Genomic DNA, 21,570 nt, shown 5'->3' on the forward strand with positions numbered 1-21,570 from the left:
CTTCGAATGCATTTTGGATGGGAGGGTGTTTGTTGTGTTAGCTGATTGGTGTGACCGTGCGTGCATGTGGGGAGTGTACGGGTGTAAATCAGCCTGCCACATCCAGGGGAGCGCCAGCCGGTGTCTTTATGGATCGTCAGCCCTTTTTCCGTCCCTGCGTTTCAATCTCCCTTTGGGACTCGACTCCCTCGTTCTGTCGCTCTCTATGTGAAATCTGTTCCCCCCTCATTTGTTGTGTGAAACCACCATGAACAGCAGCAGTTGTGTCTTCCTCCCTCATTTACTCCAACCCCTCCTTCCGTCCTTCCTCTGTCTTTTCATCTCTGCACTTCCACACTCAGCTCCGACTCCCGTCGTCCCTCCTCCTCTCAGTCAGTCCTTCCCGAGGTGAGAGAACAGAGATGGGGAAGGGGCTGCTGGACAGCCTGAGGACAGGAGAACAAACATGAGGTTTAGTGCCTTGTGTTTGATGATAATGAATAATGCTTTGTGATTCCTGCTTTTTAAAAAGGAGAGAATTATTTGTTCAATTGGAAACCATGGCAGCTCTTGTGCTGTGGACTCTAATCGGACTGAGAAAACTGAGGTCATCACTAGGAGTCAGATCCAAGTTAATGAAATACCAAGAGAAAAGAATATACACATCATGCACCTTTGCAAACAAATTCCTTGTTGAATCTTTGAGACAAAATATAAAGCAATAAATCTATAACACTATTGTTACAGGGGGAATTACCTATGCTATATTTAAATAAGTACTGTCCTATAGGAATTAAAGTCAGAACTAAGTAGTTGTCTATGTTTTTAGAACATAATAAAAATGAGTGATGAAGAGCTCTTATTGGTCATAAAATAGTGTTTTGTTTGCAGTAGTACAGTTAAGATATGACAACGTTTGAAATGTTTTAGCAAGTGAACTCAGGGAGAAATGTATGTAGTCAACTGTAAATATGATTTGATATGATGCAAGGAGTATCATCTGTGCTGACTATCTGTTGGAGCAGTCATACCTGTCCATTATAGTCCTCAGGGCCCGTTCTATATTCATGCGATGGCCAACACGTGTCACTCCCAAGTCCAGAAAATCATCCTTGGTTAGCGACGGCAGGTGGGTGCCGTCGATCTCATTGTCCAGGAAACGCTCCCTGTGCTCACCCAGGTTCAGGTATCCCAGCCAGTCTGCAACGTCATACTTGGTCCAGTAGGGCAGCGGCTTGGAGGCAAACGGCTTCGTCGGGGACGGGGGCGGTAGATGGGGGTAACTCAGGCAGGTAGGTGGAGGGAGAGGATGCAGCGGGGGAGATGAGGCCCCAGACAGGAAATGTGTTGGAGAGAGGGATCGTGAAACAAGTAAATTGGAGTTTGGAGGAGGAGGTGCTCCAGAGGGGGCGAAAAGGGGAGGAGAAGGCGAGAAGTAAGGATCACCCAGAGGGTTTCCAGGGGATGGTGGGGTAATTGAACCTCGGAGGTCGTAGATGGCGCTGTATAGGGGTGTTGTGGGGAGAAGTGGAAGGGAGGATGGACGAGGTGGGCCCACCTTCGGCCTCTCTGATGGGGAGATGAGGGGGCTCGGTGCTCGCCTGCGCTGGAGTATGTGTGATTCTGCTTTACGGGACTCGCGACTTGGGATGAACTGGAATTCGAGGGCTTTGGTCCGGTAGACAGGTCTGTGTTTGGGGGAGGTGGGGTAAGGGGAATAAGATGTCGGGGACAGCGGTGAATGAGAACGCGGAGGCTGAGAGGCGGCTGGAGGCTGACAGGCGGCTGGAGGCTGAGGAGACGGGGATCGCCCCCAGTTGTGGTACTGGGAGGTAGCCGTGGGGGACGGGGATGGGGACAATGATGGCTGGGACATCGAGATTGGAGACGGAGACTGGGATCGGGCTGAGGGGGGGCTCAGGGCTGAGGCTGAGTCTTCTGAAAATCTATGGACAGAGACAGATACTTTGTTAGAGAGAAAATCCATGAGAGGAACCATAAACATTGACATGAAAAACATGCACACAAAAACACACACACACACACACACACACACACACACACATACACACACACACACACACACGAGTGAAACATTATCCCGCTATTGAGATTGTGCAGTTAACATGGTTTCCTCTCCCTTGTTATGGCAGCATATTAGGTTGTTAATCAGGCAGATGTCAAAGTTAAATTTTTTTTTCCAGAAAGAAAGGTATTGTGGAAGGGGCTCCTTTACCTGTTTCTGCTTCTGAGAGAAACACATGGAAAAAGCCAGAGACATAAAAGAGATTTACACAGTATAGACACAAACACAGGACACAAACTCACAATACACAGAAGGCTTTGAAATCAAGCATGGGAGGTGAAGAGGTCACACTGATGTATGCATGGAGATGAGACATGGGTAAAGTGACAAAGTGGGACTAAAGGTGTCTGATGTGTACCTGTGTCTGCTCAATGCTCTCTGGCTGCTCCAGCTGTCCCTGGTGCGATGCTGCAGTTTGCTGCTCAGCTCATTGATGATGCTGGGCTTCATACTGGATGCAGGTGGGTAAATCCTCTTCCCCTCTAAAAGTGTCCCGGACTGGCTGCTCCCATCACGGGTCAATTGCCCCTCGCCCCACAGAGGCTTCATCTCAGGCGTGCGTGGTCGATCAAAGTACGGTGAAGAGGGACGTCCCATGGTCTGCATGTCCCTCACCCTGTACCCATCCGGGCCACGTTCGTCCTCTGACATTCCCTCCTCGACATCATCATCTTCCTGCTCCTCTCGTCGTCGGTGGGAGTGAAAGGATGCAGGAACAGTACTGGTCTGTCTGTGCAGATCCCCGACGCGACCTCCCTCTCTGAACCTGTTCGCTTTTGGGTAGGTGGAAGTTACTGCTGTGGCGTTCTGCATCTCGAAAGTCTGTCCGTCCAAGTAGCTCATGTAGGACTCCAGGAAATCTCCTCCCCTCTCTGACTCCCCTGCCCCGCCTCCCCCCAAACGTCCTCCAACTCCCCTCTCCCCTCGGTCCAGCCTGTCACCACGGACACCGGCTCCGCTTAGAGAGAGGATGGTGTCCAGGTGGTGGTCACTGCTGCTGCGGCTGTCAAGCTCTTCAATCCCAGAGTCCACCACTGTCTCCTGGGACTCTCCTTTCTTGGTAGCAGGGGGAGGGCGGTGGTGCTCCCCAGTCCTTCGACTGCCTGTGATAGTGGCAGAGGATGTTGGATGTGTTCGCTCCTGGTAGAGCTGAGTGGAGGTGCTTGTTGTGGTGGCAGCAGCGGTGGTTATAGCGGCACAGCTAGCGGTCGTGGCATGGGAGGCAGTGCCCCTAAGTGGAGCAGAGGTGGCAGCAGTGGAGGACGGTACTGGATGTCCACGGTAGGATGGGGGAGGTGCAATTGTGTGCAGGGGAGGCGTGGGAGAAGAGCGCCCAGGAGCATGAGTGCTGTTGTAAAGGTGGTGGGGGTGTGACATAGAGAAGGGTCTGTGGTAGGATCCAGGAGGAAGCGGTGGTGAGATTGACGGGGGAGGGGGAGGTCCTGCTGTTGAGGTGGGCTGCAGGGTAGAGGGTGAGGAAGGTGGCAGAGGGTTTGGTGATGTTTGGGAGGGGGAGTGAGCAGACTGAGTCAGGTTAGCCACCTCACTGTCATAAGATGTGAGGCTGGAGGTGGTGGAGTCCCCTGCTTGGGGTGAGGGCAGCGGCGTGTGAGCAGGAAACCCACTTGCAAATGCTTCTTTCTGGGGGGCTGGAGGGGGTGGCGGTGGGGGAGGAGGGGGCGGAGGGGGTGGTACCTGCTGTCTGCGGGAGGTCAGACTGTTTGGGTGCATCCCATGTTTTGTGTATGCTGACATCCCCCCTCCTCCCCTGTCGAAGCTGTTCGCGAACTCTAACGGAGGTGGGAGGGGATCGGCGTAGCCAAACCCATCGTCCGCATCAACTGAGGGGGCGGGGGGAGGGAGGACCATCAGACCAGTCCCAGTGCTCCCAGTAGTGTTCGCTGTCTGCTGAGAACTGGTATGTGGGGGAGAGGGAGGGGTGAGGGACAAGATATAGGCATCAGATTGACTTTCCATCCGGAGAAAAGATGGCCTCTGCGGCTGCTGAGACTGAGACCCCTGCTGGGCGGAGCTCTCAGCCTGCTCTGCCCTCCTCATGTAACCCTCTCTCTCTTTGTCTCTCTCTCTTTCTCTTGACTGCTCCCTGTCCCGTTCCCTTGACCTCTCCCGCTCCCTCTCCTTATAGGTGGGTTGATACGGCGGAGACTGGTAGTGGTGCGTGTGGACTGTTTTGTCCTCAGAGAACCGAACTCGTAGCCCCTCGCGAGCCCCTCCTCCTTCCCGCTCCCTCTCTCCTCCGCCGCCCTCCTCACCCCACATACTCCCACCTCCTCTGAGGATTCTGGGTGATGGCGGGCGGCCAACGGTGGGTGTAGTGGCAGCCAGAGAAGATGAAGTGACCAGGTAGGAGGTGCTGGAGGACTGAGCGACAGATGACACAGGCTGAGAGGTGACAGCCGATGAAGGGTACACCACACTCGACATCTGGCGGCTGAAGTGGTGGTCTGTTCCCCGCCTGTACCTGCTGTCATCTCTCAGAGCACGCTCTCTGGCAGCGAGGGCGAGGCCTAATGGCGATGTGGGGTCAAGAGCCTTGCCTGTTAGTGGGTGAATAAAGGTGGTGGTTGCAGAGGGTGCTGACTGCCTGCCTGCTGGTGTGTACAAGTCAGTAGGCACAGATTTAGGCTGATAATCCAGGGCAGAAGAGGAGTACTCAGGTAGACCAAAGGCCGGAGGCATACTGCGGGTGTGATGGATAAAGGTGTCTCCAGAGAACATGCCCTCATCAATAGACTTTGACGGGCGCAGCCGTGTGGATGAACTTTCAGCCTGTGTGCTAAGCTGTTGCTGTGACACCTGAGTCCTTGCTCCTACTCCATCACTCACTCCTCCAAGACTCACGTCGTCCTCAACAGACATAAACAAGGAGGCACTCTTTCTGCGAGCTTCATGAAATCGTTCTCTGTCTCGGCGAGCTGCGCCAACAATGGCAGCCCCAAACTGGCTGGTAAAGTCCAGGTTTTCTTGGGCGCGGATAGAAGGCAAAGTTGGAGGTGGCGGAGCTGGAATGGAAGGCGGAGCAGGGGGTTGGGGAGCAGGAGTGGAGGGTGGTGGACCGTGGGGTGTTTTGCTTTCATCCGTCTCCCCTGGTGCTGGAGCATCCGCCTCCACACTGCTGCCCTGGCTGCTGCGTCCACTGCTGCTGGTTGAAGGAGCCTTGACAATAATGGTGGGTATGGGAATGGAACTTTTCTCCAACGAGCCTTTTGCCCCAAGTGTACCTTGGGCCGCACGCAGGTCCTCTACCTTGGATTGCTTCATCAGGGGGCCCTTACCTCTCCGGGCTCCGCCTTTAGGACCCCCTGCTCCAGCTGCACTGCGGTCTACCCGCTGGGGTTGACTCTGGGTAGTCTGTTGTTGCTGGGGCATTACAGTGGCAATGCTGGATGGTGGGACAGCGCTGTTGTAGCCTCTCCTAAGCCCCCCCGCCTTTGCCCCTCCACCAGCTCCAATGCCAGCTCCAACAGGTTCCCCAGTATAGGCAACCTTCCGCGAAGCAGTCCTGCTTTGAACCGTGTGGGCAGCAGCATGTGAATATGAGGTTGTGTGGTCGCCTGCTCCTCCAATGGGGCCGGTTGGGGGAGCACCTGCCCTCTCCCTGCCACTATGGGTGAAGTGCGCTGACTGGGTGAAGGGCTGGTAGTGTGCAGAGGTGGATGTGGACTGGGACACGGAGACAGAGGGCTGCTGAGAAGACTTGGCTCTCCAACCTAGTGGTGGAGCAGAGGAGAAGGGAGGGTCTGGTGGAGCAGTGGTGGGAGGGGGGGGGATGTCATCTGGGCCAGGCACCGAAAGACTTCGTGCAAACTTCATGGCCGGAGGATGCAGGAACTTCCTCTCGTCCTCAGCCACCCCTGCAGTACAGCATTCAGAGACAGAGGAAAAAAAACATGGGGATGAAACACGGCTGCGACCATTCAAGTAGAGAAGGTACAGATGGAGAAGAGCGAGAATAAGAGGCTGATGAAAGAGAAGAAATGGGGCCAGAGAAAAGGGGAAGCTGGAGGTAACCAGTGAGAGTGTCTGTCTAAATCTGCCTGCCCATCTACCTGTCACCGAGTCGGTTCTCAACTCGTATCTGTTAGTATGTACATTAGTTGGGGTTATTATATTCAACAAACAAGTAGCAAGTGGACAGAATTACAATGCAGCATTTTTACCAGTCACCAGAGAGCACAAAACTATCAAAGGGAGAGTTAGCAAAGCCGTAGTAAGCAACACACCAGAAAATAAGCCATGAAAATAAAATCTGATTAGTGGCACTTTTCAATATAACAAATAGTAGTAGTGTGAGTATAAAACAAACAGACATCTTATTTCTTACAGTGCAAGTATAAGATACGAAAAAAGCATCTACAGATAAAGTACAAATTGTGCACATTTTGGCCACAGACGAGACATTGTCGGCCACAGACAAACAGTGTTGACCTCTACTGGTCCAGAGGGCAGACAGACAGGCGGACAGAGGGGCAGACGGAAAAAACAGACAGCCTCACCGATGGATTTCTGCCGTATAATACCGTGCGGTGGGCCGTGACCTGAGGCATACTGTCCACGTTCGTAGCCGAGGCCCAGGCCTGATGACATCATCCCCATCCCGGACTGGTCCCCGTAATTTTGCTGAAATAGAAAAAAAGAAAAGCAGGTGAAAAAGGGTAAAACAAAAGGGATGGGTTTTAAATATGGTCTTTCTTGCATTTGTGCAGAGCAGCTCTTCACTTTCTAAATCTTTCAAATAAAACAAAAAAGACATAAGCATGCTGCAGCATCAGGTCGCAAACTTCCAACTCCATATTTGCTTTCCCATCTCACATAATTCCAACTCTGATGGAACATCCATCTCGGGCAATTTAGGGTTAGGGTCTTGAACAAGGACACTTCATCATGCAATATGGAGGACCCGGGGTTCAAACCACCCACCTTAAGGTAGTGGAGGACCCTGCTCTCCCTCCAGTTTCTTTTTTAAACTGTTTCACATCTACCTCCACCAGGCGGTTATGTTTTCATATCCGTCATCATAGGGACACACACACATCATATTTAAGAGCACATGTAGATTCCTATGCAGTGTGTTTCACCATACACACCTCGTTGCCATAGAAGCTTCGCCCTCTGTCTCTTTTTGGCCCCTGTCCCCGTGTCCCAGGCGCTTCATTGGTGCTAATTGTCTGCTGAGCTGCTGCAAGAATTTCATCTAGTTTATCTGAGAGAAGAAAAACGAACAGGAGAGAAAAAGACAGAAAGAGAGAAGGACATAGGACAATGAAACAGAAACATGAACAGCAACATGAAGGAAACCGTGTGGAAAGGGACACTCGATGAAGGTGGATAAGGAAGAGAGGAAGACACTCGAGGAAACAACCACTGACAAACATGAGCTGCCTTACTCAAAGCCATCTGATAGACTGTCCTCTTCTTCTCTGTAACTTGGGAGGATTCGAATTCTGAAAGAAGAGAAACAGAGAATGAGCTCAGTAAGGGGTGGAGCGGTGAGCACCAAGTCATTCTGGAAAGACGTATAGTAAATACAACGCCTCAGGCACCGATGTACCAGAGCATACCTGATTTTTTTTTCCAAGGGGTAGCAGCTGGAAGGAGGACAAAAGGAGACTTAAGTTTTGGCAGGAGTGAAAGTGCGACAGCATCGTTACACTGAATACTAATCATATTCCCTGGAGCCTGACAAACTGAGTCACCTCACAAGGCTTTTCGATCGTCCATGTAAGAGAACGTAAATCATGCCCTGGCTCTAAAGATAGCTGAAGCGTGCACACTTATGATACAGTAAATATGCTGCACACATACACAGTTACGTTGACTGACACACTCGACAACACACAAGCATAAATGAGGAATTAGTCTGAAGAGGGCTCCCACCTCGCTCCACTGTATAATGGTTAAGATCCCGACGGCGTTGAAGTGGGGACAAAGGAGACAAAGAAAAGACGGAGTTAGTGGTTAAACCAGTGAACAGTAAAAGGACAACTCCATTAGGGAGTAAAGAACTGAAGGTGACCCTTTAGGGTTTGCATCCACTGGTGTGAGTGAGGGAGTGAGTGTGTGAGTGAGAGAGTGTGTGTCTGTTTGTGTGTGCGTACTGAGCAGGGATACTGTTATCTGCCATATTCATATTCTGATTATTTGAAGTTTAATGAGCTAAATTGTGGAGAAGAAAACGTTTAATGTCTGATGGTTCAACGAAGGCTGGACAGATTTGGAGCTTGTATTTATTTCATATAATTAAAAATAAATTAGAGTTTTGTATTAAGGGTTTGTGAAAACAATGGACTAAAGTGCACTGCTCGATCCACTCCATTTGAATGCCCTTGTTATCTTCCAGCATGACTTCTAGGTGAACTGGGACACTGCACCAATCACAGAGGTGAGATAGTTTAATAGGCGTCACAGCTAAATGAATTCTAATGCATTCGAATAAGCATATGGCAGCGACTGACATGGCTTCGTCACACACTGTGGTCCTCTCACCTTGATCCAGAAGGAGGCACAAGCAAAGCTATAAAAGACGCTCTGACTGCAAATGAAGCCACCACATCTCAAGGAACCTCGGTCATTTACTGCACTTCATATTGAGTCAAACAGACACTTTCTTTAAAAGATACATTTTTTGTGTAAAGCATGGCGTGTAGCGCTCTGGATTTATTAATGGATTGTCGTAGTAATATTTGGATTTTTTAAATATTACGATAATTTTATGCCATCAGCCATTTTTCATCTAAACATAGTTAAAAAAAGCAGTACTAATATGGATTGATTGGATTGTTGGACTAACTTTACATTTGAAAAATCCATTTGTTGTAGTTCTGTTTCTAAATGACCTTAGATCTTGTTTCTTATAGTGCGACTGCAATTTCTTAGGTTATTTATCGGACGATATATACACAGATATATCAGCAAAAAGCGAATACATTAACAGTTTTACACCCGTTTATCACTGCTCAGTTGTTTTCAGTACACATGAGAGCCAGTTTAAAGGAGACGTATGATGCTTTTTCAGTGTTTTTTTTCCCTCTAGTGTGTTATATAGTTTTGTTTGTGCATGTAAATGTTCTGGAAAGTTCAAAAGGCCAAAGTGTGTGGCACAGGAAGCTCCTCTTCAAACACAGAAGCTCCTGAAGCTCATTATTCTGGACCATACCCCCGCCACATTGTGAGGTCAGGTGACAAAAACACGAAGCCCCACATTTGCATAATGCACATCTAAGGGCCAATTCATGCTTCTGGGTCGAAGCTACACTGTAGGTAGGCACGTAGCCTCCGCACAGGGCCGAGCGTTCATAGTCGTTCGTATGTGTGTGTGAGTCACGCTGCTATAACACCGCCAAAACGCTAGAGTTTCTATGCGGTTGTTGAGTGTCTTCCGGTTTCTGGTCTGCTCATTCACAACGTCTGTTTACTGGGGAACAATGGCGAGTGTTACTAAGCTGATTGTGTTGGAGTTGGTAAATGATGGAGAGCAATTATCTTTTCTCAGAGAACAACAACGATGAAAAGAAAGACGTGTTCCTTCCTTCGACTCAATTCAAAGTGGCTGCGAGTCTGTCGGACCAATCACAGCTCTCGTGGTCTGCGTTGCCTCAACTCGTAGTTACATTTTTGGGGAGGTGCACGTCAGTGTACAGCGTAGGGCTCTGCGTAGGGGACACATCTTTGCATAGTTTATGGCGTAGCCTCGACGCAGAAGCATGAATTGGGCTAAACAGGCTAACTTTTCCTAAACATGCTGGAAGAGGTTGATCAATCACAACAGCGTGGGCCAGCTGGCCAGTCAGAGCAAACTAGGATTTTATCAGGAGGGGGACCTCAATGTTTTAGACAGCGGTTGAAAAGAGGAGCTGCAGCAAAGTGACACAATGAGAGAAGTGATATGCTTTAAGATAATCAACTTAAATATGAGCATTATATGTCTCCTTCAAGCAATCAAATAATTGCGACTTCCTTTTTCAAAATTTTTGCTGGAAGAGCAAATGGTAAAATACAGGTGATAACATTTGCTCTGTGCCTCTGTTTACATGTCTCAAACATGAATATGGACCTTCTGGCACCTTTTTGTTTGTATTGGGACACAGATTGACCTTTGCAGCATCACTGCATACTGTGCTCGCAGGAAGATCACACAGTATGTGGTGAGCACTGGTAGATGTGTTTCAATGTGGAGGTGGGTTCAGGGTTCAGGAACCAGGAACCTGTGTGTCAGACTGAGTGCTCATGCTTTGTGCTGGTCAGGTGAGGGCACACCACAGAGATAAGGCAGGTGAGGGGAGGAGTCTGGGGATAGGGATGAAGCAAAGGGCCGATCTCTGCACCTCAGGATTTACTGTGGTCAGATCCCGACTTACAGCTGCTGCTGTTAACAGGGATGTGCAGTTGTCGGACATTGTTTGTGAGAGAAAAGGCCCGAAACCAGCCCGGCAGATTCATTTTTCGGCAGCTTTACATGTCATCGGTGCTCATACATCATCAACTGCTCACTGGGCATGCTCAGATCCACACAGCAGCGACGGCAAGCATCATAAATGTCTCGAAGATGAAAACCCAATTACCAATAAAACGCTGGCCAACGTTCTGATGTGCAAATGGGGGCGCTGACCCTCACCATGCACTCTCCTCCCACTATTTTGACTCAAATAGAGACGGCATAAATCAAACATAATGCTGTTACCATAACGACGTACTCTGAAAAAAAGTTGTTTTTTTCTCTGAAAAATTACTCATCTCAATAATTCCATGCTGGGTGATATTTCTTCTGAACAAATCCAAAATATTTTAAAAAGGAGATACAAACAAAAGGGGAAGATGTTTTAAAACCTACGACACATTAAAACCACTTTGCAGTGATGATCGTGGCCCCCGGGAACTCCTCATTCTCCCGCAGTGTTACCTTCGCAACAAAAAGTGTCAGTGTTTGTGTGTCCTGTGTGTGTTGAGCAGAGGTAGGCTGCTCCGTGGACGCTGGGGTGAAAGCTGAGGGTGGGCCAGGGAGCGGTGGTGGGGTTCAGGGGGGGGGGTAAGAGAGGTAAGAGAGGCGGGCAGTGAGAGGGGGGGATCACACGGTGGATGGCGACACTTTTGCTGGGTGGGGTTACCTGTAGTGGGGGTGCTGGTAGTGACAGTGTGGAACCTCTGAAAGAACAGTGAAATGCATGGAGAGCGTCATCCACGGCGGTTGCCAATCTTCTTCTTTCTTTTCCCTTTGTCACTGAGTAAGAAAACTATCTCCCTCTCTACTTTCTTGTCATCTATTTTAAGCTGGGCTCCCCCCCTCCCCTAATGTTCAGCATCCTTAACAACCCCCAACACTCTGGTTTCACACTGTTTCCACAAGTCTTCATCTGCTCAATCTATTTCTACCCACTAACTTATGTTCTCCTCCTCAGCTCCAAAGCACTCCCCTTCTTTGTCTACATCTCCCTGTAAAACTGCTCCTTCATTCCTTGCCATCCACCCTGCCCCTAAGAGACAGTTTATCCATAAACCCGTTTCTTACCCATCTCCTCCAGCTCGGAGGTCATGGATTTGGATCGTAGGGCGATGGCGGGAGTGCTGAGCCTCTTACTCTGCTGAGGAACTGGAGAGGAGCAAACAGGGAAAGCAGTGGTGAGTCAAGCTGCTGAAGACCAAGGCTCAGTAACCAGCATTCATGAACAACACCCCCCTTTAGGGGAAGTAGATAAACTTACTTTTCTTCCTCGAACCCTCCTCCATGTCTGGGTTGCGGGTTACCATGACAACCTTGACCATGAGGCTGTTGCCACCTTGCCGGATCATGTTGACGACCTGCCGGTGTCCAACTTTAACCACATTCTGACCATTGACCTGGGACAGAGATGCAAGGTGGTACAGAAAAGTGTGTTTATTCATTTACCAGAAGGTGATGGTTTATTTCACAATTCTTTCTCATCGGCATTTACAGAATATTAATCTAAAATTTGTGTTGGCAAAATGGCATGTTGTTAAATAGGGTGTAAGATACAGGTTTAACAATTGTATTTAACTAAAACATAACACAGAATACAGAAACGTGGGTGGACAACTTTATATTAAATGTGCGTCACCTACTTTTTATGCAATAGCTTTTACATGCTGTTAGCTGTGTTTCCATCTTTAGCTTTATCCATAGCTGTTTTTTACTAGGTATATGTATTTTTTGTTTTCAGTAAAAAATGTGTTGAATAATGTATATTTTTTAAATCACTGTGTTAAACACTGAGGCACACTATGTGTGATACTACTTTATTTTTTACGTTCAATGTTATTTTGTTTAGCTTCCTATTATGTTAAATTTCATGTATCAAATATCATTCCTTATACACTTTATATTTATATTTTATATTTACTTTCACTTGTATTATTGACTTAATACTTGGAGCAAGTTGGCACAAGAATCTCCTTCGTTCTATCTTGTAAGTTTAATGGCTGCTTACAAACCAAATTTTGTTCAGAATGATAATACATTTTAAGTTAAATGTCATTGGCTTCTTTTTTAATTTGCAATGTTTTATAGACCTGGGGAATATATTGAATGACATCCAGAGAAAAGTGAGGCCATACGGATTTGGATCCAGCCCCATTCTCACCATTTCCCGCATTTGAAATTTCGAAATTTTTACTTTCTCGTGTAGAAACCTCCACATGAAACCTTACAGTGCTTTCAATTTTATCGTGATGATGCATCGGTGAATCACGGCCGTACCTCGATCAGGAAATCCCCCATCCTCAGACCAGCTCTCCAGGCCACTCCTCCCTCGTCCACCGACTCCAGGTACTGCAGGGCGGGGAAGGCTGGGGTTGGAGTGAACTCCTCGATAGGAGTCTGAGCTGGAGACACACCATTAAAACATATTGCGGGAGATGAAGCGTTAACAATGCACCTAATAAAACATATAATATATGATGTAAATCGATGAGCATGACTGCTCGGCAGGATGTTTGATTTCATATTCTCTTACCTTTGGCTCCTCTCAGCACAAAGCCGAAGCCCTCGCTGTCTTTTTTCTGCAGAAGCACCGACTTTTCCTTGATTATGTAGTCACTGGCAGGCAGGAGACAGAGGAGAGACAAATGTAGAGTTTGAAATGACAGAAAAAGATACAACTGAAGGACAGGAGACGAGGAGGACATGTACAGTGCGTCCTTCCATGTCTGTATTCACCTTCATGGCAGATGACTTGAAAGTCGAGTTTTAAAACCAACAGATGCTCACATTTATCTTGCCAATACTTTAATTTATTTTTACAATACCTAGAAGACTGTAAATACTTCAAATCTCAAATCTTTAAATGAAGATAAATTAGCTCATCTTTCTGTAACAGATTGCTGTAAAGTTATCCTTCCATTATTTCTCATTTATTTGTTGTTCTAATCTGTTGCACCTGATTTTACATGTCCTACATTTTTCAAGCTGTTTTGGAATATTTTTATGAGGAGGGACTTTACTGTAAATCCCTGGGATACATCCAAGAAAGGCCTCGAATTCTGTACTATTTATATTGCTAATGGAGGAAGTGTTAATTGCTGCAGTTGTTAAGCACTTGCTTGTTATTGTTTGGAAAAATTATGAACACAACTTTTTTTTAATAAATGGAGATAAAATGTTTAACATTGACATGATGCAGTTTGACTTCAGAACATGGAACATTTCTGATTTAATGACTATATATTACTGAAATGGAGACAATAAATACTTCACAGTGGGCAAACGTCCAAACTGCAGCTTCCGTTCAAAGCCACTATTTAAGTGTTATATACCCCGACACAACAGTAATGACATAGTACAACGTTTTGTTTCTATATGGCCAGAGCCAGTTTCTACCAGTGTTGTGCATGAACGAACGCAAAAGAACGCGTTCAATGAACACGTTCACTTTTATGAGAACGATGAACTGAACGCAACTCAATGACAAATAATGAATTTGAACGGTGAACACGTTCATATTGTAGCGTCCTCGCGTATAGACGACAGGAAACGTCTCTCTTTATGTGTAACTTTATTAAATTCCAGCGAACACGACACGCTTCTTGTTTGTAACTCTGACACTCCTCTCATCCACCACTGTATTCTTCACTCCCCTTCCTCATTCACCCTTGATACGCCAACTCATCAGCCAATGAGAGCCTGGCATCCCACAAAACCCTACAGCCATTGGCCTAGAACTTTCACGTGCCCCACCCCTACCTGTTCACTGACCCTCGGGACATTTCAATACTTTCTCCTCAGGAGAGACGCTGTCTAAATCGAATGCTTTCACCATGTCGTTGCTCAGTGCCCGTAAAATGTCCGCGATTTAGCCTAACCGAAACCAACTAGCTAGACTTATCACTACGTTACCCATCACTCATGGCACACATATGCAGACCAAACAAGCAACGTATTCCAAGTGTTTTCTTCTCTGGCCAGTGTCTCGGCTCCGTACCACACAACTTGGTAGAAGGAAGCTTCATGGATCAGAGACTATACGGCTCTATTGAGCCGTATAGTGAATGAATCTGTAATCTTCTCTCAAAAAATATTACCCCCCCCCCCCACTGGGTTATTCTCTAACAATAGGTTTCATCCAGTATCTAAAAGCCAAAAATATAAAAGTAACTTTTAAGTAAGGCTGTCAAATATATGTAGTAAAGTAGAAAATATTTTCTCTGAAGTGTTTATCAAAAGCAGCATAAAATGACACCGACAAACACACGATAATTTGTCCATCGTCTTAATGTGCTTAGTTCCGGGTGGAAACCATCAGCTGAAGTTTAGTCGGTAAAGCGTTCGGTCTCTAACAAGAGCGACCCGGGTTCGAATCCCACTCTTTCCAATTTTCAAGCTGGCAATATGTTACACTTAAAATTGGCAGGACTTATCCTATTAATTTCAAAATATCTTACATACACTATGTTAATTTAAATTAATTAAATATAAAAACAGGAAAAAATTTAATTTACTTAAAAAAAAAATTTAAAAAAAAAAAGCTGCGCGCGCAATTCCTGCGCATTGGGCTTCTGCACAGAATGTGCGCAGTAGGCTTCTGCGCAGGATGTGCGCAATGGGCTTCTGCGCAGCACTCGCGCAGTAGGCCTCTGCGCAGGATGTGTGCAGTGGCCTTCTGCACAGAATGTGCACAGTAGGCTTCTGCGCAGGATGTGCGCAATGGGCTTCTGCGCAGGATGTGCGCAGTAGGCTTCTGCGCAGGATGTGCGCAATGGGCTTCTGCGCAGGATGTGCGCAATGGGCTTCTGCGCAGGATGTGCGCAGTGTGCTTCTGCGCAGGAAGTGCGCGCAGTTTTTTTTTTTTCCCCATTTAATTTAATTAAAAAATATATATATTTAATTTAATTTAATTTTTTTATATTTCATTTTATATTTAAATTTTTTTTTATTACATTTCATCATCATTTCTCCGCGCTGGTTCAGGGGTAAATGATGCTGGTCTTCACAGGTGACTGACCTACGCAAGCCTGTAGCCGCCACCCCCCCACAGGAGATTATGTGCTTGTGTGTGTGGCTGCGGCGCTTCCTGGTTCTTCCCGGCACTACGCTGCCGGTGCGAACAGCCAAAGTATTTAACATGGGCGAGGAAAGGAGGCAGACCGCTTTTCACAGCGCTTCTACCTCCTTTGCGTCCCCGGGGTTAGAGGATGATGGTGTGACGTTAATGTATTGTTTTACATGGCATGTGTCACGTCATGATAAATCAGTCTCCTATGTCGCCTGTACCAGGAGCCGCCCCTGTCACTGGTTATCTTGGCTCGCTGTCTGGCCGGTAACCAGCCGTCCGGACCGCTCCGTCAAGAAGGAGGAGGAGATGTTTCTTTACTTGGAATGCGGCCACTTTATTTCTCGGATATACAGCAGGAGCAACACTCGCATCGCCTCTAGGTGCTCCGTCACTTCTCCTTTTAAACACACTTTTAGCGTATTTTCCCACAATACCCTGGTGCACTACGTCACACACTACAAACTTTCCTTAAAGGGGCAGGCCATACCTGCAACACAACAGCTCTCAGTCTCATATACAGATGGCAAGAGAAAGCAGAGACGCAGACTCAGCAACTACATCCGAGATCCGATGCACCTTATTATTATCTGAGGGATTTTTACACACTGTCTGATAAACATTCCGACAGTAAAGGCAAGGGGTAGTGATGGATAAGGTTTTCTTTAACAAGTTAAGTCTTTCATTCTCACTGTCCACCTTAAAACTATGAAATGAACTGAAATATGAACTAGTTCAGAATTTAAGTGGTGAACTATGAACGTGAACTATTCATGTTTACTTGTATGAACTGAACTTTGAACTAGTTCATGAGAGTAGTGAACTTGCACAACACTGCTACCAGAACCTCAGTGAGAGATGCTATATACAGCTTGTTGCCTCAGCAACAGATAGAACTGGACGCAGGGAAACTTGCTCGGGAAGGTCCACACCAGAGCCAAGCCATGTAATGGTTCACCATTAGTCACTGTCAGTAGCGAACAGGCGCTGTGTGCTCACAGGTGAGGCCCATATACTGTATTGTAGTATAACATCTGCTCCATCCTGTGGCACAAACATCTGGCTTTTGTCTGCAATAGGAATGGATTCAATCGGCATTTACTCCCCGGACAAACTACTCTGCAGTAGACACAGGTTTTTACTGGGCCTGGCTCCAATAAGCGATGAGGGAATCATGTCACCCAGGAGAAGACACTTTGGGGAGAAGAGCGCGCCTCAGTTTTTCTGTGCATTCATGGCGTCGAACATGATGCTCAGGGGGAAAAAAATGAAATCCAGATTCCTCCACTGACAATAGGAAAGGAAGTAATTGTCTTTACATGGGTTCAAATAACAGTGTTCACTCGCTTATTTTGGTGTAAAAGAGGGATCGTAGATAAATGATCGCGCTGAAAACTTCCCCTTAACGATCTTTTTGTTGATCTTCGTCGTTGGGAGCAACATTCACAGAATCACTTCCTCTTTAGCAAGCTCTAATTTGAAAGGATGTAAACTTGGGTCTGAAGATTGCGTGGATTGACCAGACCTCTGACATTGGCAATATTTTTTAGTTAACCAACCTCACTCTGCACCATTGACTGTTTATAAAAAGCTCTGCACACAATGTCCAGCAAACAATAAAAAGTGAGGAGGACTCACTAATGACAAGGTATAATTCTGAAGGGGCCTCGACAGAATCAACACAGTCCAAGATAACTGCTCATTTCAATGACGCAGAATTAGAAAGGGCACTTTGCTATGTTAAATAAAGGTATATCTATGTATATAAAAACATATTCATGACATGCCGAGTAAGTCCACTCAGTAATACATAATTCCAATAACATGTGAGGTCGAACATGCCACAGACGTCAGACCATGTTCATTTCATTCACTTGAGTCCAGTAGAGGAACAGCACCTCTCAGGTATCAGAGTCTAGTTATGAATGGAAAGGCCGTCAGTCAGTCAGTCAGTCAGTCAGTCAGTCAGTCAGTCAGTCAGTCAGTCAGTCAGTCAGTCAGTCAGTGGGCGAGTCACATGTATATAAACCTCGTCAGTTGCAACATTCTGTAAACACATGCTGATAATCCCATCGTGCACCAAACTCGTCCCAGCCCACACCATCTGTTCCTCCTTCTCTCTCTCTCTCTCTCTCTCTTCACTGGCTCTTCTTCTTTTTCATATTTCCATCCTCGTGGCCCCATCTCCTCCCCCTCTCCTCTGCTGTTCTCCAAACTTCTAATCATTCACTCATTTTTTATCTAATCACATTTCCCCCCTCCGTCATGATCTCTTCGATTCAGTCTTCTGAGTGCATCCCGCTCTCCACAGGCTGTGATGGCCCCTCAGTCTCTGCCAAGCCTCGGTCTCTTTCTTATTCTTATTGTGTCCATTTCTGGTGCCCAGCTCACATCTCAAATGCACTGAAGTGCCAAGTGAATAAATGAACATACAGGACACTGTGCATCGAAACACATTCACACAAGGAGCGAGTGCTGGAATATAGATTACTGTTTTATGTCTCTGAGCCTCTCCTCTGATTGGCTGAGTGTTTTCAGAGCCTGGCCCATCACAGGCAAAACGGACTGTAGCCCTCAGCTGCAGCTTGGTAAAACTCATGTATGCAAACAGCAATAGTCAGTCAGGGCAGAAATTCTGATATTCATTCATTGTATAGCCACTGGTATCTAATATTGCGATCAGTCGGAAGGCTGTGAAAAGCTGAGCAATTATATGTTGGCTTCCTGACATCCAACCATTCTGCAGTGTTTCCACAACATTTCTCTGTCTTGTAACTTGCTATCTCAGTGATCCAATGACCTCATGTTGTATTGTTGAGAAAGCTACTATATGAAAAGCTTGAGGAGAAATAATAGAGCTTGTACGTCCACCACATTTAAATTCACTAGATGCAGATGTTTATATGGATCTGCAGCAAATTGCACACACTCGTGAATATCATTCCCCTAAACATGCAGATTTTTTTTATCAATGTTGAAAATCTTTCTATTTTACAATATAAAAGTGAGGGGCAAAAGATTCCCCCCCTTGATTTGGATCAGCACCAAAATATAGCAGATTCTATACTGACCTATACAGCATCCTTCTACCAAGTTTCATGATAATCTGTTAGGTAGTTTTTGCGTAATCCTTCTTAAAACAAACACAGATTAAAAAACAGATTCCAGTTAAGAGGTTGGTCGGTGGATGAACAGTGCTGTGGGTGTGAATGAGGGTGGTGACTGTATAATTGCTGCCTGTTTACAGCAGTATGAATATTAGCTGTGTGCAGGGTCAATAACATGAGAGTGCTGCAGACAGACTAAAGCGCTGAAAAGACCACACGAGTCAATATCAAAAATGAATTGTAGAAAATAAAACGCATGTATGTCAAAATTAATGACATTGTTCTATGAAAACATTTAAGATTTTTACAAATGCCAGGAGAGGGTAACGATCCCAAGTACAGGATGTGTTGTGGCTCTTTCCTAACGTGTGGTGCATGAAATTAAAATTAATCTTGTCTGTCCTCCTCAAGAAAAAAAAATTCTGATGGTCGTGTGTTGTATCTACTAGAATCAAGTATCAACAGACTGGATACGTATTGAGGTGACTTGGCCCTCGAAGCTTTTGCAGAAGACCTGCTTTATAATCAGACAAAACCTTGAAACTCACCTTTTCTTATTACCACAGGGGGCTTTGAAACTACAGCCACTAGCCTAAACTCTCCACTGACATATTGGAGATCAGGTAAATCAGCTACTGGTTAAATGCAGGCGCACACATCAAATTCACCCGTAGGCCTGCTCCGTCCCTGCAGGCAACATAAGCAACAGGTCACTGGAACTCATTCATTTACTGAACAACCGTGAAAATGCAGTGTCAAGCAGCAGTTCAGCACACGCAACACCAATAACCAATCAGATTTTTGCCCTTTTGCTACTGACAGGGTTTATCGTCATTCAGCACATGCTGTGGTAAGTTTCTGCATTTCATACAACTTTATACATGATGATGCGACTTAAAAACTAACCTTGAAACTATTGCATCCATCCCCAGGGGTAATAATTAACTCAGATGTAATGTACTTGATTTTTGTTTTATTTTAAAACGAATGGCTCATTCTATCTGACCGTTATTGCCAGAAAGGAGACACCAAAGCAGCAGAAAAAGCTTAATTTGCAATATTAAGATTGCAGGAAACAATACAGAGATGCACCCTGAACCATTTGACAACCAACACCTAAAGAAACAGAACAAAGTGACAAGCATCAAGTCTTATGCAATGTGAACAAGTGCTAAATTGTAAATGATCTGTATGTTCTGCTTTTCCAGTCTTGATGACCGCTCACAGCTCTTTACAGTGCAGTTACATCGATGTGCACGACTCTATCACACATGGCTGCACAGCCGTCAGGGGCAATTTTGGGGTTCAACATCTTGCTCAAGGACACTTCGGTATGCAGAATGGGGGAGACTGGGATTGAAATGAACCTCTGTTCAGTGGACGGCCCGTTCTACCTCCTGAGCCACAGCCAGCCCAGTCTCTAAGAGTTAGTCACTGGAATGTGTGTCAGAGCTGTCGTATGTGTACTCTGCTGCACACCCCATTTTCATTCAGTTTCTGTTTGCATGTGCTCTAGTGAGCGGCTGCATCCCATTAACACGACACCAACGACTAACTCAGGCTCTGCTGCCTTCAAGGATGTCATTGACTTTAAGTGATACGCACTGTGTTCCAGTTCAGAGGCTCGATCCTTTTAAGTCCAAGTTTCCACACAGAGTACATGGCTACAGGTGCCAAAAGGCCTGTCCCAGCTCCTCCACATGCAGCTGAGAAGAGAAGCTGCCTCCTTTTGATGCCAACCAGCGCATCACCCAAATCCGATGTGAGGGGGTTAGTTGTGTATTACAGTGTTCATGCAATCCTCTTAAACATGTTAAATCAAAGAATATCATGTGGCATGGTCATGAACAGGTATTTGTATTCAGATGGAGGTAAACATACTGCATTAACTTGACTAAAGCCATTTTCAGACAGGAATTGCGGAGGATGTCTGCACAATTGAGTCCACACCGTCTCGAGAGTTTGCTTTTCACACATGAACGATGCAGCAGGAGATTCTCCGCTCATGTTCACAACAACTCAGAGATCTCTGTAGTGTTCAGGTGAGGGGGGGGGGGGGGGGGGGGGGGCGGTGCAGCATGCATGTATAACGTACAAAGTCCACTGCAGTGTTCATATGTTTTTGATGAACACTGGCTTTGGCCCTTATTTTACTCCTTTTCATGCTGGGATCTTTTTTGGTTCAGTACTACATCTGTTGTGTGTTGGGAACGTCATTCTGCGGAGCGTCTGTATTTGCACACAGGTTTCTTTGGACATTATCCAGAGTTTTTACCAGGTTGCTGGCAGGAGAAACTCCAGAGAAAGTCCAGAGCCTCTTACTCGGATATTTGTGTTCTCAGATACAAGATACAAGTCTAGAGATTAGTTCAGTGCATGTCTCTGAGCAGCTAATAGGAATTTAGTGGAGGATGAATCATGGAAGTTTATAACTTTATAACCAAGTTTTAGGGCAACTTCCTGTGACAAACAAATATTATTTAAGAGTAAGCAACTGTATCCACAATTAGTTTTTGTCCTAACCATCAGAGGAAGAGCAGGTTCGGGTCCACTTATGTGGACTGCATCCTTTAGGGGAGCCTCTGAACTGGGACACAGTGATAACATTGCTTCCTCAGTTTCTGCAGCACAGTGTTGTCATCACTATCTCAGATAGAAACGACTGAGCTGGACGATCCAGCACACCGTACAGTGTCTCTCACACTACACAGGTAAGAGGCCACAGCACTGACCAGGCTTGGTCAAGCGGAGTCACATCGAGATGTCAGAAAGAATCTGTAACTTGTCATGCACGCTGCATCTTTAAAGCTCCATCATCATGCACTGTTTCCATTCTGTCGACAGTCTATCTTTCAGGCTCACACACACACAGGTAAAC

General features: G+C 46.3%; 1 protein-coding gene across 1 annotated transcript in view; it reads right to left on the reverse strand.

The window, feature by feature from the left end:
* Positions 1 to 337: 337 nt before the first annotated feature.
* The window catches only part of shank1 (SH3 and multiple ankyrin repeat domains 1), a 57,676-nt gene continuing 36,443 nt past the window's right edge, over positions 338 to 21,570 (reverse strand). Inside the window, exons 15-27 of the mRNA XM_053443563.1 lie at positions 13,054 to 13,136; positions 12,798 to 12,922; positions 11,785 to 11,920; positions 11,592 to 11,672; positions 7,964 to 7,972; positions 7,648 to 7,674; positions 7,474 to 7,530; positions 7,174 to 7,289; positions 6,583 to 6,706; positions 2,424 to 5,940; positions 2,216 to 2,227; positions 1,011 to 1,925; positions 338 to 425 (exon numbers count right to left, since the gene is read on the reverse strand). Of these exons, the coding sequence (XP_053299538.1) occupies positions 338 to 425; positions 1,011 to 1,925; positions 2,216 to 2,227; positions 2,424 to 5,940; positions 6,583 to 6,706; positions 7,174 to 7,289; positions 7,474 to 7,530; positions 7,648 to 7,674; positions 7,964 to 7,972; positions 11,592 to 11,672; positions 11,785 to 11,920; positions 12,798 to 12,922; positions 13,054 to 13,136 (5,290 nt within the window). The remainder of the gene's footprint in view (positions 426 to 1,010; positions 1,926 to 2,215; positions 2,228 to 2,423; positions 5,941 to 6,582; positions 6,707 to 7,173; positions 7,290 to 7,473; positions 7,531 to 7,647; positions 7,675 to 7,963; positions 7,973 to 11,591; positions 11,673 to 11,784; positions 11,921 to 12,797; positions 12,923 to 13,053; positions 13,137 to 21,570) is intronic.

This window comes from Pleuronectes platessa, chromosome 16 (genome assembly GCF_947347685.1).
Source record: "Pleuronectes platessa chromosome 16, fPlePla1.1, whole genome shotgun sequence".
NCBI lineage: Eukaryota > Metazoa > Chordata > Actinopteri > Pleuronectiformes > Pleuronectidae > Pleuronectes > Pleuronectes platessa.